At 40.4% G+C, this 13,706-nt stretch overlaps 1 protein-coding gene across 3 annotated transcripts in view; it reads left to right on the top strand.

Moving 5' to 3' along the window:
- Window positions 1-12,468, top strand: part of LOC149229489 (uncharacterized) — an 81,149-nt gene extending 68,681 nt beyond the window's left edge. For all 3 annotated transcript variants that reach the window (XM_089378668.1, XM_089378669.1, XM_089378667.1), the window contains one exon: window positions 11,979-12,468. In XM_089378668.1, the coding sequence (XP_089234794.1) occupies window positions 11,979-12,118 (140 nt within the window). In that variant the 3' untranslated portion in view covers window positions 12,119-12,468. The remainder of the gene's footprint in view (window positions 1-11,978) is intronic.
- The last annotated feature ends 1,238 nt before the right edge of the window (window positions 12,469-13,706 follow it).

Below are 13,706 nucleotides of genomic sequence, written 5' to 3'. Positions count from 1 at the left end.
CAAGATCGTGGAAATTCAACATGGTATCAAAGCGTGTTTGAGCTACTTTGGAAGTCAGTGAATCAGAGTTGTGCACAACGAAGTACAACTTAAGAGGGAGTTGGTCACATTGTAGGTGACAATGTTGAAATTTTTGAATTTAGGCTTCTGTGATCCATATCTTGATTTTGAGACATCGTTTGGTCACATTGTAGGTGACAATGTCGTAGTTGCAGGCTGGTATCCGGTATGAGGACATGTTGGAGGGGTTGTCCAACTATAGTCCCTGGAAGGAAAGGATCAATTTGGTCTTGCAGGTCAACATGAGTTGGGAGTTTGCCGAGAAAGCCATAAAGAAGCCAACTGACCCAAAGGAGCTGGAAGGGTACAAGGATTTGGATACGAGGCCGAGATTGATCATCCTTGATGGTGTGAAGGATTCCCTAATACCTCGTTTGTCTAGGAAGAACACTACACATGAGATGTGGATGGCTCTTCAGAATTTGTTCCAGAATAAGAAAAAGAACTGGGCATTGGTATTGGACAATAAGTTGAAGTCCACCAAGATGATATCGAGTGAAGGAGTGACTTCGTATCTGACAAGATTGTCTCAGGTCAAAGATGAGCTTGCTGCGGTCGGTGTGACTAGTTCAGATTCAGATATGGTGAGGATTGCTTTGAAAGGGTTTACCGAGGAATGGAAGCCCTTCATCAAAGGGATTGTTGCCAGAGAGAAGTTGCCAGACTGGAATAGGTTGTGGGCCAACTTCATTAAGTAAGAGATGCGAAACGAGGATCTTCATTCAAAGAAGAGGGCCTCAAAGGATGACATGGCACTTGCAGCAAGAATGATGAGTAAGCAGAAGAAGGACTTGAGTAAAGTCAAGTGTTTCAATTGTGGCGAGATGGGTCGTTTTTAGTCGAGATGTCCGATGAAGAAGAAGGGACATGACGAGAAGAAGAACGAAAAGCAGGTCGTCGGTGTTTCCACTTCTGTTGAGATAGATGCTCTCACCAGGAGTTTGGAGGAGGACTTTGCTATGATCTCTCATTTCTTGCAGGGTACTATCGATGAGGATGGATGGTACGTGGACAATGGTGCAACGAAACATATGACAGGGTCATAGGAGGTTTTTGAGACTCTAGCTGAATGGGACTCGAAGTTGCACATGGTGTTGGGCGACAAGAGTTAGAAGGAGATCTGAGGATTGAGAATTGTGCCATTCAGGATGGAGACAGGACGAGTGATGCAGGTCTAAAATGTACTATTTGTACCAGGGCTCAGATATAGCGTGATTTCTGTCTCGATGATCGAGAAGAAGGGGTTTGAGGTCTTGTTCCAGGATGGGAGGGAAAGACTCAGACCTAGAGGCTCTAGCTCCGATGGGATTGTGCTTAGAGTTAGAGAGCATGGTCTATACAGGTTGACGGGCAAGCATACAGATCATGGTTAGAAGAAGCAGGTGCAAGTTCCAGAGAAGCAGTTGCAAGTGCAGGCTTCAGAGGTACAAGTACATTTTCCTGAGAAGAAGGTCCAGGTTCCAGAGACTCAGAGGGAGTCGAGTTCTAGCGGGAGCTTGCAGATTCAGAGGGAGACTTTGCAACCTAAGAAGAGCGTGTGGTCAGTGGGAAGCAAGGGTGCTTCCACATCTAGCAAGAAGGAATCATGGAGGGATTGGAAAGTGATACATGAGAAGAAGAAGAAGAAGAAGAAGAAGAAGAAGAAGAAGCAAGATGCTTCCAATGATAGCGACACTTCCGAGAGGCGTGGTTCATGCTACAAGGATTGCTGCAGTGGTGAGCGCCAAGAGTTGGGCAAGTGTTGCGAGTAGTGATGACGATGATGAGTTACTTCCTAGTCTTGGAAGTACCTCCCTGCTAATGTGAAAATTCTATCATTGCAGCAACTGATTTACTTTTTCTACTTATTTTATCATAAGTTATTCATGAAATTACTTCAACAAACATTAAAATAAATATTGCTGCAGATATCACACCGTAATACAGAAACAAACATATGCACACATTGACACAGTTATTTTGGACTAATGTCCCTGGAAAAACCCAATGTGGGAAAAACGGTGCAGCAAGGGAGGATTTTATTATTCAACAATTTTCTTGTACGGTTGCCGAACTTGTTACCCACAGATAGACAAACTTCCAGTACTTTTCTAAACCCAGCGTAGGCCCTATTGACCTCTGCTATAGCCTGAAACCCTCTGCATCAGCCTACTGAGGCTTTGCGTAGCTTCTCTGGGCTTTTGCCTCACTCCTGTAGCCTCTACGTGGATGACATAGGCCCTTCTGGATTTGCGCAGTCTCTGCTGCCTCTGTGTGGCTTCCTCTATCTCTGCGTCTGCCTCTTCCGTGCTGATCTCCCATCTCTCTGTTCCGTACTTGCTGCCTCCTGACTGCTTTCCAGACCACTGGTTCAATTTCTTAGCAAACCCCGCTCCAGAAATTTAACTGACTAGTCTCCCTCAGTGTGTTCTCCAAGTGCCCCTCAAGCCTCCTCTTATACTTTTTCTGTTGACATTTCAACGGCCGAGATTAAGTCCCTAATTAACAACTAAGATTAGATCTGGCTTGATCCATGTCTTTTGGACCATTCTAACACAGATTCATATTAATGCACGTTAATATTTTATTTTCCCAAAGTTTAGACCTAGGGACTCCATTAAAAATATTAATTATTTTAATATCTCCTGATCTGTTTAGAATATGCCCAAACCCTCTTTGGGTATTGGAGATCTTCCGTTCCCCAACCTCTCCACCAAATTTCGTGGCTAGAGCACATCTGATGCTACCCCAAATCAACACTCCCTCTTAGCGAGGACTGTGCTCTAGCAATACTCCTCACTGAGTATTACTCTGATCATCCGGCATCGGTACCTATGCTGATGCTAGGCCTTCCTGCCCAACATCCTGTACTGTTGCCCATGACTCTACTACTGCTACTGCTGCATCTGTACGACAACTCCCTCTGCATCCGTGCTGCTGCTGGTCCTTTCTCCCAACATTACATCCGCACTGCAACTCCCTCTGCATCTGTGCTACTGTTGGTCCTTTCTCCCAACACTGCATCTGCACTGCAACTCCCTCTGCATTTGTGCTGCTGTTGGTCCTTTCTCCCAACACTGCATCTGCACTGCAACTCCCTCTTCATTCGTGCTACTAACACACTACTTTTGAAAGGGGTTCTTTACCATCCCCATCTTTTCCCTGAAGTAGTCAAATTTTGACTTTCCAAGGGCCTTGGTGAGGATATCTGCCACTTGTTCCCTTGTAGGAGTGTAGCTCAACTGTACAGCTCCTCGTTGGACACAATCTCTGACAAAGTGACACCGGATATCAATATGCTTTGACCTATCATGAAATACTAGATTCTTAGAGAGTTTGATGCAACTCTGATTATCACACATGATCCTGGTCGCCTCCATATTTCTTCTGAATAGGTTTACCAACAATTTTCTAAGCCATATGGCCTCACACGAAGCTGTGCTTGCTGCCATATATTCTGCCTCAGACGAGCTCAGAGCCACGAACTTCTGTTTCCTACTGCACCAGGAGGTTATTCCTGATCCAATGTTGAAACAGTACCCAGAGGTACTTTTCCAATCCACTGAACTTCCTGCCCAATTTGCATCAGTAAATCCACTCAACTTGATATCCTTCCCCTTGTTGTACAAGAGCCCATAATCAACTGTTCCCTGTAAATACCTGAGAACGTGCTTGGCTGCTGCCCAGTGAGCCCTCTTTGGTTCCACCATGAACTAACTGAGGGTGTTGACAACGTAGCAAATATTTGGCCTGATATTGACTCATAGTCAATCCCTTCCTTTTGAGCATACCCCTTAGCCACAATCCTAACCTTGTATTTTTCAACACTACCGTCCGTAGCATATTTGATCTTGTAGATCCATCTTGAACCTACCACAGACCTGTCTTGAGGCCTTGACACCACCTCCCAGACATCGTTTACCATTATGGAGTTATACTCCTCCACCATTGCATCTCGCCAGACTTGATGCTGAACTGCCTCCTTGACGCTGGCAGGTTGACCATCTTGAGCTACTAACGCCTGATACCTGTCTGGCTATTTTCGCTCCCTTTTACTGTTCCTTGGCTCTCCGATGAAGTTCTCTGCATCACATAGAATCTGAAGAAGTTCCCTGCTGGTTATTCCTCTACCAATAGGTGCTTTTGTTTGATCCTCTTCCTCATCCTGAGTATCTTCTTGATCTGAGGAAGGATTATTCACTTTTCTTGGTTGAAGAGGCATGACCGACGGATCCTCTTTCAACCGCTCCTTGGAAGGCATTTGCGAGATCTTCTGAAAGCTTTGTCCTCTATGAACTTTACATTTTGTCGTACTACTACCTTCCTGTTCCCTTGAAAATAGATCCTGTATGCCTTAGCGTGCTTGCTATATCCTGCCAGATACCCCTTTTCTGTAGTCTAATCCAGCTTCTTCCTCTTTTCTTCGGGTATGCGACAATATGCCAAACTCCCAAATATCCTTAAATCACTGACTTCTGGTGTCTTCCGAGTGAAGACTTTCTCTGGGGTAATCTTGCCCAATGCTCGATGAGGAGTCCTGTTCTGAACGTAGACAACTGTGTTGCATGCTTCTGCCCACATCAATTTTGGCATATTCTGATCATATAGCATGGCCCTAGCTGCTTCTACAATAGTCTTGTTTTTCCTTTTTTCCACCCCATTCTGCTCCGGATTGTAGGGAGCTGTGCACTCTCTTCTGATGCCCTCCTTAGTGCAATAATCAATGAAGTCCTTATCGACATATTCTCCACCATTATCTGAGTGCAAGACTTTTATTTTCTTACCTGTCAGATTCTCCACTAGAGCCTTGAACTCCTTGAATCGACAGAAAACCTCATCCTTGGTTTTCAGAAAATAGATCCGAGTTTTCCTCAAGTGGTCATCAATGAAGGCAAGGAAATACTTGGCACCGCTGAGGGCTTTGACAGACATAGGTCCGCAAATATCTGAGTGTATCAATCCTAGTACACTCTTGGCCCTGTGGTTGCTCCTAGGAAATGCTGCCTTGGCATGCTTTCCTAGAGCGCATCCCCTGCATACATCATCTCGTTCCGTACTCAGATTCAGAACTCCTGTTACAGTGCCCGTAGGAATTCTCAGAGCTCCATGGTGCAAGTGACCCATCCTTTTGTGCCATAGTTTGTTCAAGTCTTTGTCCCCATGACTGCCTATTAGTGCCATTGGAGATTCTAGTTGTAATCTGTATAACCGATTACTTTTGATCCCGATTTGCACTTTCTTTTTCCAGCTCGGGTGTTTAACGTATACCTTTTCCTTGATGAAGTAGACGTCATAGCCCTTGCCTTGTAGTTGTGACACGGACAGTAAGTTCATCCCCAATCTTGGCACATCCAACACATTTGTGGCACAGAACTGCTCTCTCGATTCTGTCTGAAAAACTATGGTACCCTTTCCTACTGGAGTACACTTTGCCTTGTTCCCCATGGTGATCTGAAAGTTCATCTTCTCTTCTCGATATTCTGAGAAACACTCCCTGATTCCCGTCATATGCCACGAGGCTCCACTGTCTATATACCATACTTCTGATGATGTAGCACTAGTCATGCACGCCACTTCTTCTTCTAACTTGGAAGCCAACATAGAGAAATCGAAATCTCTCTCTCTTGTGCAATCTTCTGAAAATTTGCATGAGTCCCTTGAGGTGGATGCCTCTGCATTGTGGTCTCGACTCATAATTGATTTTCCCTTTCTGTTTTTGATTACTTGCTTCGATACCATGTGAAAATTCTATCACTGTAGCCACTGATTTTCTTTTGCTACTTATTTCATCATAAGTTATTCATGAAATTACTTCAACAAACATTAAAATAAATACTGCTGTAGATATCACACCGTAATACAGAAACAAACATATGCACACATTGACACAGTTATTTTGGAATAATGTCCCTGGAAAAACCTAATGTGGGAAAACCAGTGCAGCAAGGGAGGATTTTATTATTCAGCAATTTTCTTGTACAATAGGGTGCCAAACTGGCTTACCCACAGACAGACAAACTTCCAGTACTTTTCTAAACCCAGTGTAGGCCCTATTGACCTCTGCTACAACTTGAAACCCTTTACGTCAGCCTACTGAGGCTCTGCGCAGCCTCTTTGGGCTTCTGCGTCACTCCTGCAGCTTTTGCGTGGATGACACAAGCCCTTTTGGCTCTGCGCAGTCTCTGCTGCCTTTGCGTGGCTTACTTTGTCTTTGCGTTTGCCTCTTCTGCGCTGATCTCCCGTCTCTCTGTTCCGTACTTGCTGCCTCCTGATTGCTCTCCAGACCATTGGATCAATTTCTCAGCAAAGCCCGCTCCAGAAATTGAACTGACTGGTCTCCCTCAGTGTGTTCTCCAAGTGCCCCTCAAGCTTCCTCTTATACTTTTTCTGTTGACATTTCAACGGCTGAGATTAAGTCCCTAATTAACGGCTAAGATTAGATCTGGTTTGATCCATGTCTTTTGGACCATTCTAACACAGGTTCATATTAATACACATTAATATTTTACTCTTCTGTGCCCCAACCTCTCCACCAAATTTCGTGGCTAGAGCACATCCAATGCTACCCCAAATCAACGGCTAAGAGGGAGTGTTGATTTTTTAGTAGCTTGGGAGGTACTCCAAGCCCTAGGGTTCGGGGTTTGGAGGGCAAAGCGCCACAAGAGTCACTTGTGGGATTGGAACCCGAGGTTGGGGTTTTGCACCCATTGTGATTTGGGACAAAACCATGGGCACATTTTGACATGTGATGGATGAGGATGATAGCTCTCGTCAAGACGTATCCTACGCAACAAAAATCATCCAATTCTGAGTTGTAGAAATGGAGATATGAATTTTTGAATGTCGCTGTCATGATTTGTGCAAGTCGGCTTGGTTTAAAGAAGATTTGTTGACAATTGGCATGTATTTGTTGGGGCCACATGTGTAGGGTATAAATTAAACATGTGAGTCCTTTTCCTCATCCAAGTGCAACATTCATAGTGAAAAGAACACCTGTGGAAGCTGCAGCTGAAGAAGAGGAGGCCGAAGAGCATAAGGATCAGTTTGGAGATCTCTTATGTGGGCCGAGGAGCAGCAGAGGATTCCGAGCATTTCTGGGCAGCTTTGGTGCTGGTTTTGAGGGTGGTATATCCCTGTTTGGGTGAGCTGCAGGCCCTTTGGTCACATTAGAGCCACCACAAGCCTGTTCTGGGCAATTTAGGAGGGTCGTAAGGCCTATTCCAGGGTGCTGGAACAAAGGAACAGGCAGCGTAGGTCATGGGCTTAAAGAGGAGGGGAATCCGCAGCAAATAAAGGGACTGTTATATGATTTTGTGAGGGCTGATAGGGTCTGCAATAATGCCCTAACCAGAACGCTATACAACAACAATTGCACCAGCCCAAAGGTACAGGTATACTGACAGTTTCTATGTTGAATTGTTGCTAGATGGAAGGCTGTCCTAGTGCTTGGACAGTGTAGCCTGTGGAAGTCAAAGAGGAGGGGCAGATTTGATGGTTAGATGCCCTAACCAGGTGACAGATTCTGCAGTGAGGATCAACTTGGATCAGTTTGACAAGTAGCCTGTGGGAGACATTTGTTGGGGTTGTCTTGGGAGTGAAGAAACCCCAACTAGGAGCAGATTTCACAGTGAGTGGATTGGGTGCCATTGATCTGGTGGATGGCAGTGTGTTAGCTACCCAAAGTAGTTCTAGACAAGCAATCTTGAAGTGACGAAGAGAGCTGAAGGTTGGGTGAAGTTTGGTGCCTAAAGTGCAGTGCTTTGATGGAAAAAAGTGACTGCTAGATTGGTGGATAGGAGCTCAGGTATTGGACAGCCTAGACAGCAGATTGGATCAACCTGTGTACATGCAGCAGAAGTGACTTGCAGCAGTGTAGCAGTACGGAAGCGAAGGACCGGCAGGACGAGATACATCATAGAAGCTGCAGCGAAGATTGTCATTGTATTTTGTATACCATAGACTGTAGTATTATTCAGATTAGTTTAATATAACGAAGATTGGGTTGTACATTATTTGTTAAAAATTGTGTATACTTGTGCATATGTGATTTACTGCTTTATATTTTCCGCTGTGCAAAGTAGTTCTTGTTGGGATTCTTGGTTTGGTAGTGTCAGAGATTCTAAGATTCTAACCTAGACCCAAGATCGCGGAAATTCAACACTATCCTACAGGAAAGTTGCTGAACTGTGTTTAGCACTGTTTGCAAGGAATTATTTGGTTGCTTCTTTGCTGTGTGCTGTCCTAGCAGTCACATATTTTTTTCCCTCGAACAGTGAAGGTTTATGGATGTTTATTTTTGAATACAACCTCTTGTGTGAAGTAAAGGCTTCCAGCAATGACTCATTTCAGTGCATTTCCTCTTAAGACCGATGTTTCCAAAACTGTTCTTTGCACTTAGTTTGTCCAAGAATAATAAACCAGGATTCAAGACTGATTTACATGTCAGACTGATGTAAAGAAACCACACTATATTTAAGGCTCTAACACATTTTGCAACTTTGCTAACTATGCCAAGGAAGGTTAATTTGTTTAACTTGGCTGTATTAGTAGCAGTGATTGTAAGAAAGGCCCTTTTTGCTTTCACAGGATTATGAATTAGTTTACATGCAAGTATGTCAACCAAGAATAGTAAAACTGAATTTGCTTGTGGATTTGACCAAAAATAGCAAGCAGGACAACTAGCTCTAGTAATTCAACCAAGGTTTTTGATTTGAAATTTATGGCAAGACAAATTAGGTCTTTGAAAGGTCAAACTAGGAAAAATTAGTGTTTTAGCTCTAGGACATTTGGACCATCATATAGATGTATACCCTCAACTAACTACGATGTGTCAAACAAGGGGAATAATTCACTTGCTCAACATTGCTCTTAACTCATCATCCTTCAACTAAAAACTTTGACTTGAACTTTAGTTTTGACATTATGTCTTTGGTTTTGTAATTATTAATATGAATTTTGGATTTCTTAGCTAGTTCAATGTTTATGATTTTATTGCAATGATAAATTTATTATTATCTTTATGCACATGGTGAATTTGGTGAATTTAAAATAATAATAATAATATATTATTGCTGTCTCCTGGAAAATTTGGGGGTGTGCTCTAGCCGTACCAGAAACTTGTCCCCCCGTCCCCAAAGGCTGTGCAACATTGCAAAATTATGAACCTCAAAATTCCTTGCAGATGTATTACTTTTCAAAATTATCTTTAAAGCCATACAATGGATATCTTTAAAATACCAAAGCAATTATGATAAAGTAAAATATGTTACTATAAAAGCTATCAATTGAAACCTAATGTGATAGGTATAGTTTGATGCTATATTTGTAAGATAAACCTTGCTTTAATATAAATGTTGAAGAATGTTGAAAAATGCTTTTCTAGTCATGGGAGCTATAAATATGTGAAATGATGACAAGGTGAACTATGCTCTATATATAAATGTTGAAGAATGTTGAAAATTGCTTTTTATGTTTGGCAGCAGGGTGAACAAGGTGCTATATATAAGTGAAAATGCTGCCATTTGATTAACAATTTAAGGATTCCATCTTTTTTCTTTTTACAAAGAAAACCTCTCAAAATCCACCCCCCTTTGAATATTTGGGTGGGCAGCTCAAGTGTCAGCCATACTAGTAGCTGTAACCTTGGGGAACTTGATTGGATTTGAATGTATGGCCTATGGGCTACCCATCGACAACATGTCTTGGATGATTCAAGCTGTTGAGCTAATCCCTGGGGTTTTAATGATTCTCTCTATTCGCAAGTATTTTTTTTGGGAAAATCAATAAAAAAGTATTTGCCAAGCATTATAGATTAATGATTACAGCATGCAGGAACAAAGTTATTAGAATTGGACCAATTTCTAACCTGATTGACCCCAAAAAGTAGATCTAAATGAGGATCGGATAAAAAATTGGAAGCAACGAGTTGACAAAAGAATACACAAAATATTCAAATTTTGATTTAAAAATATATTCATGTACATTCATGTGAATTCAAACAATGGGACACAAATATGCAAAGTTTTCTCATGTATATAGACACATATTTAGGGTGCGCATGACCAAAATAGTATAGAGGGCAATTCATATGTGAGTGAAAATACATAAACAACGAGTCTCTAAATATTCTGGTTTCGAAACATGGATCATTAAACTAACATGAATGCGATGGATCCAGAAAACTATTTGAAAAATGAGTCTCTATATAGCCTATAGAGTCCAAATTAAAGCATGCTATTAACTAATATCTACTGTTCTCTACAATTTGATCATCTAAAAACTCCTCGTCATAGCTTTGTTTGCTTGGAAGGCATCAAGATAACCTTGTCCATTGTAGGCTTCTTTGCAGTTTTATATTTCCTTGTGCATGTGCAAAGCATTGTTTCAACCTGTTGATACACCTCACCACTGATTTCCTTTCGACAGTGGTTGCATTTTTTTTTTCTCCCAACCAATGGGCAATGTTCCCATGCCAGATCCTTCTCTTTAAGAGTCGTACAAAATTTTTCCCCACAAAAATAAATCAACAAATAGAACCATATGATTTCTTGATTTCTTAATTTCTAGGAAAAAAACAGCAATGTTATTGAAAAAAAGTAGGGTTATAGTAATAGATTTAAGCTTTTACAGAGCTTCACAAACTCTTCAAATGAAGACTTCAAATATGAACTGCTGATTGGCAAAACAGTAGCTCCAAAAAACATCAGAATACCAGCTCCAAAATATTAAAAGACAGTTCGATAATTGTCCACAATATTCTCCAATTCAGCCATCAAATCAGCCCAAAATCCTCTCTGATTCAACATTTATATCAGTTGAAGAACTCCAGACGAGCAAAAAGACTGATATGCCAAATAGAAAGGGGAGGTGTTTCAATTTAGGTTTAGGGTTTAGGTTTCTATTTTTAAATAAATTTTTTTCTTAAGTGGCAGCATGGCAGCAACTCCCATGGTGCTGTATGGATCTGGTTTTAATGGTTTGGAATGACTGGTTCTGCTTGGAAATCCCCCAGAATTGGTCTGACCGGCAGGTTCTGATAACTTTGTGGACACATAGGCCAGTGTGTAACACAAATGCTAATTCATGAATGTCATATCTAGTTCCAAGGCTCAAATAATACAAGCTCATGTTCAAGAGCACATTGTTATGGCTGGTACATATTCAGTATATAGAAATTCTTCACAGAATAAGTGCGTAGAAAGTAGTTTAATGGATGCGGTTCTTCAGTTATCAGTTAATAATATCCTGCATCATATGAGGCGTGCTGGAGTCTTCGATCTGGTTCTCTCATAAATAGTCATTTTAAGAGTGTGTCTATGCATTATATGTCATGTAGGTATAATGAATTCTTTGTTTTTGGGGGAAGTGATGATTATGGGAAATTGCCTTTGGGAAGCATTTATGGCGGTCGTTAAGCAAGTATCATATATTGAGAGAGATTGAAAATTTAACCAAAACATTTTATATCATATTTTTAAATATGTTTCACGAATTCACAAGTTATTTATGTTGTAAAAATTGCTCTGTGATTATATTTAAAATTTGAGAGATTCACGGAATTTTCTGCAACTTAAAATGCCTACTCTTCTTTAAATTGTTGTTGCTATGGAGCACATTATGAACTTGCCCTACTTAGCAGATCTTGTGATGCGACTATGTATTTTGCAAGAATCAACTGATTGTGGGAAATACCTCAACTAGATGTAGGAGTTTTGGAAAGTACAGTAGTCCTAGTTTTGGTCTCATGAGCCAGAGGTTTGATTGGACCACTGAAAGTATCTGTTTTTGGTTCCCGTACGAAAAATAACTTATCAGTCATGTAGTAGTATCTGTTACAGTCCTCCGTCACATCTTTATATTGAGTTTACTATCATTGATTCGAAGATGGTCCAAGTTCAATGTATATTATCTTTAAAACTTTCATATTGTGGTTTTTCCAGGTCTGGCAACAGTGATTGGAATAAAATATTCTTCTCCGCTTCCTGCGAGGCCTAAAAATGATCAAGTTCCAAAGCTGAAGGTTCAATCATTTGTAGATGAACAATATTCTCACTTGGTGGAATTTGCAGCATTGCACTGAGATTATTCTATTCATTTATGTCGTATTGGGAAGGCGATATTCTATTGCTTGACAGTTCGTCTATGCTTTATCTGATCTAATGGCCTCGTATGGTCTATCAAGATCACTGGAATGCTTCTCATCTAAATGCCTGTTGTGGACTTACTTCTATTCTAAATCAACACTCTCTTTTGGTACAATGTGTAAAATCTTGAGGAAATAAACACGCAAAATTGCAGGGATGATTTTATTATGTAACATTCATGAATTTGAATGCTAACCAAGGTTCAACTCTGGCCAATCTCTCTATGGCCTCTATGTAAATACTTGTGGAGAATGGATATCTATCTTAATGTGCATTTTGTTGTTGAGTTGTGCTTAGTTAATATTGAGTTAAGGAAGTCCAGAATACTAATAATGTGCTCGGAGACACAAGGTTTAGTAAGCACGTTGTTTTCAGTGGTGCCATTTGTTATTTTATCTGTTTTGAAATTTCTTCTTTCATTGCTGGGCGATGTGAAATTCACCATATAATTGCATTGAGAGCTGCTCTCCAGCCCAGTATGGTAGATATGTTGCTATGTAATGTGCTGTAAACATTTTAACTCGGTCAAAATAAAATAAAAAATAAAAATAAAACTAAATTATTATTTTTATTAATTTTTATAAATTAGTGTCGGTGGTTTTTGAGCTCCAGGTTTTCTAAGAACCCATGATATTCATGTGGAATATAGCCTATGTAAAAAGGGAAATTAAACCAGTCTAGCTCCATCTTAACTCTAGATCTATGAAGCGGCGAAGGGGATCAAATCTCTTGAGATGAAAATCTCTTTTAGCGTGAAAAGAGATTTGATCCCTCTCAACACTTGGTAGATCTGGAATTAAGATATATCTAGACTAGTAATATCCATTTGCGAGTGGAAATTCTAATGTCTTACATACACAAGCTTCAGTGAAGTTTAGGTTATGATAAGAGTTTTCTTTCTTTTGGTACCTGTTTGTCTTTTTAATCTTTGGGAAAGGTCGGCATTGGCTTTATACAGGTAAATGTAAATACTTGTCAAAGAGGCATTGTGACGTCATGGTGAAAATTGGAACAAGTTTTACCTTAATAGTACTAAAAAAATCATATTAAACTTTTTAAAAGTTTAATTTATCGGATAAATGTTTTCACCATTTATGGCACACAATGAACTTTGACTTTTTTCTTCGAAGTAGCTGATAGCTCTAAATTTAATACCTATCCTATCCACCCACGGTGGGGATTTCATAGTTGGTATTATCTATTAGATATTGATGACAAATGTACGTTTAAATTTGATGTTATGGTTAATGTCCTTGCAGCTAGATAATTGATGTTATTTGCATACTGAATGGTTGATCTTCTGATCATTAATCTACAATTTTAGCCTGTTAAAAATGTAGTATTTGTCTAGAGCTAGCATAAAAATGTCTTTATATATTTTTAACTAATTTGGCATTCACAAATTTTACTAAGATATATGCTTTAAAATAAAAAAATATATCTTATATAAAATACATTCCTGGGAAGCTTTCCAGATTTCTGAGGAATTAGCACTTCGATGCTCTTGCTCCTTGCTCCCAACAT

This window comes from Pinus tabuliformis, chromosome J (genome assembly GCF_031772625.1).
Source record: "Pinus tabuliformis cultivar Carrire ecotype Pingquan chromosome J, CPIR1, whole genome shotgun sequence".
NCBI classification, from domain to species: domain Eukaryota; kingdom Viridiplantae; phylum Streptophyta; class Pinopsida; order Pinales; family Pinaceae; genus Pinus; species Pinus tabuliformis.
Note: the sequence above shows the minus strand (reverse complement) of the source record. Positions and strands in the feature narration are given on the sequence as shown.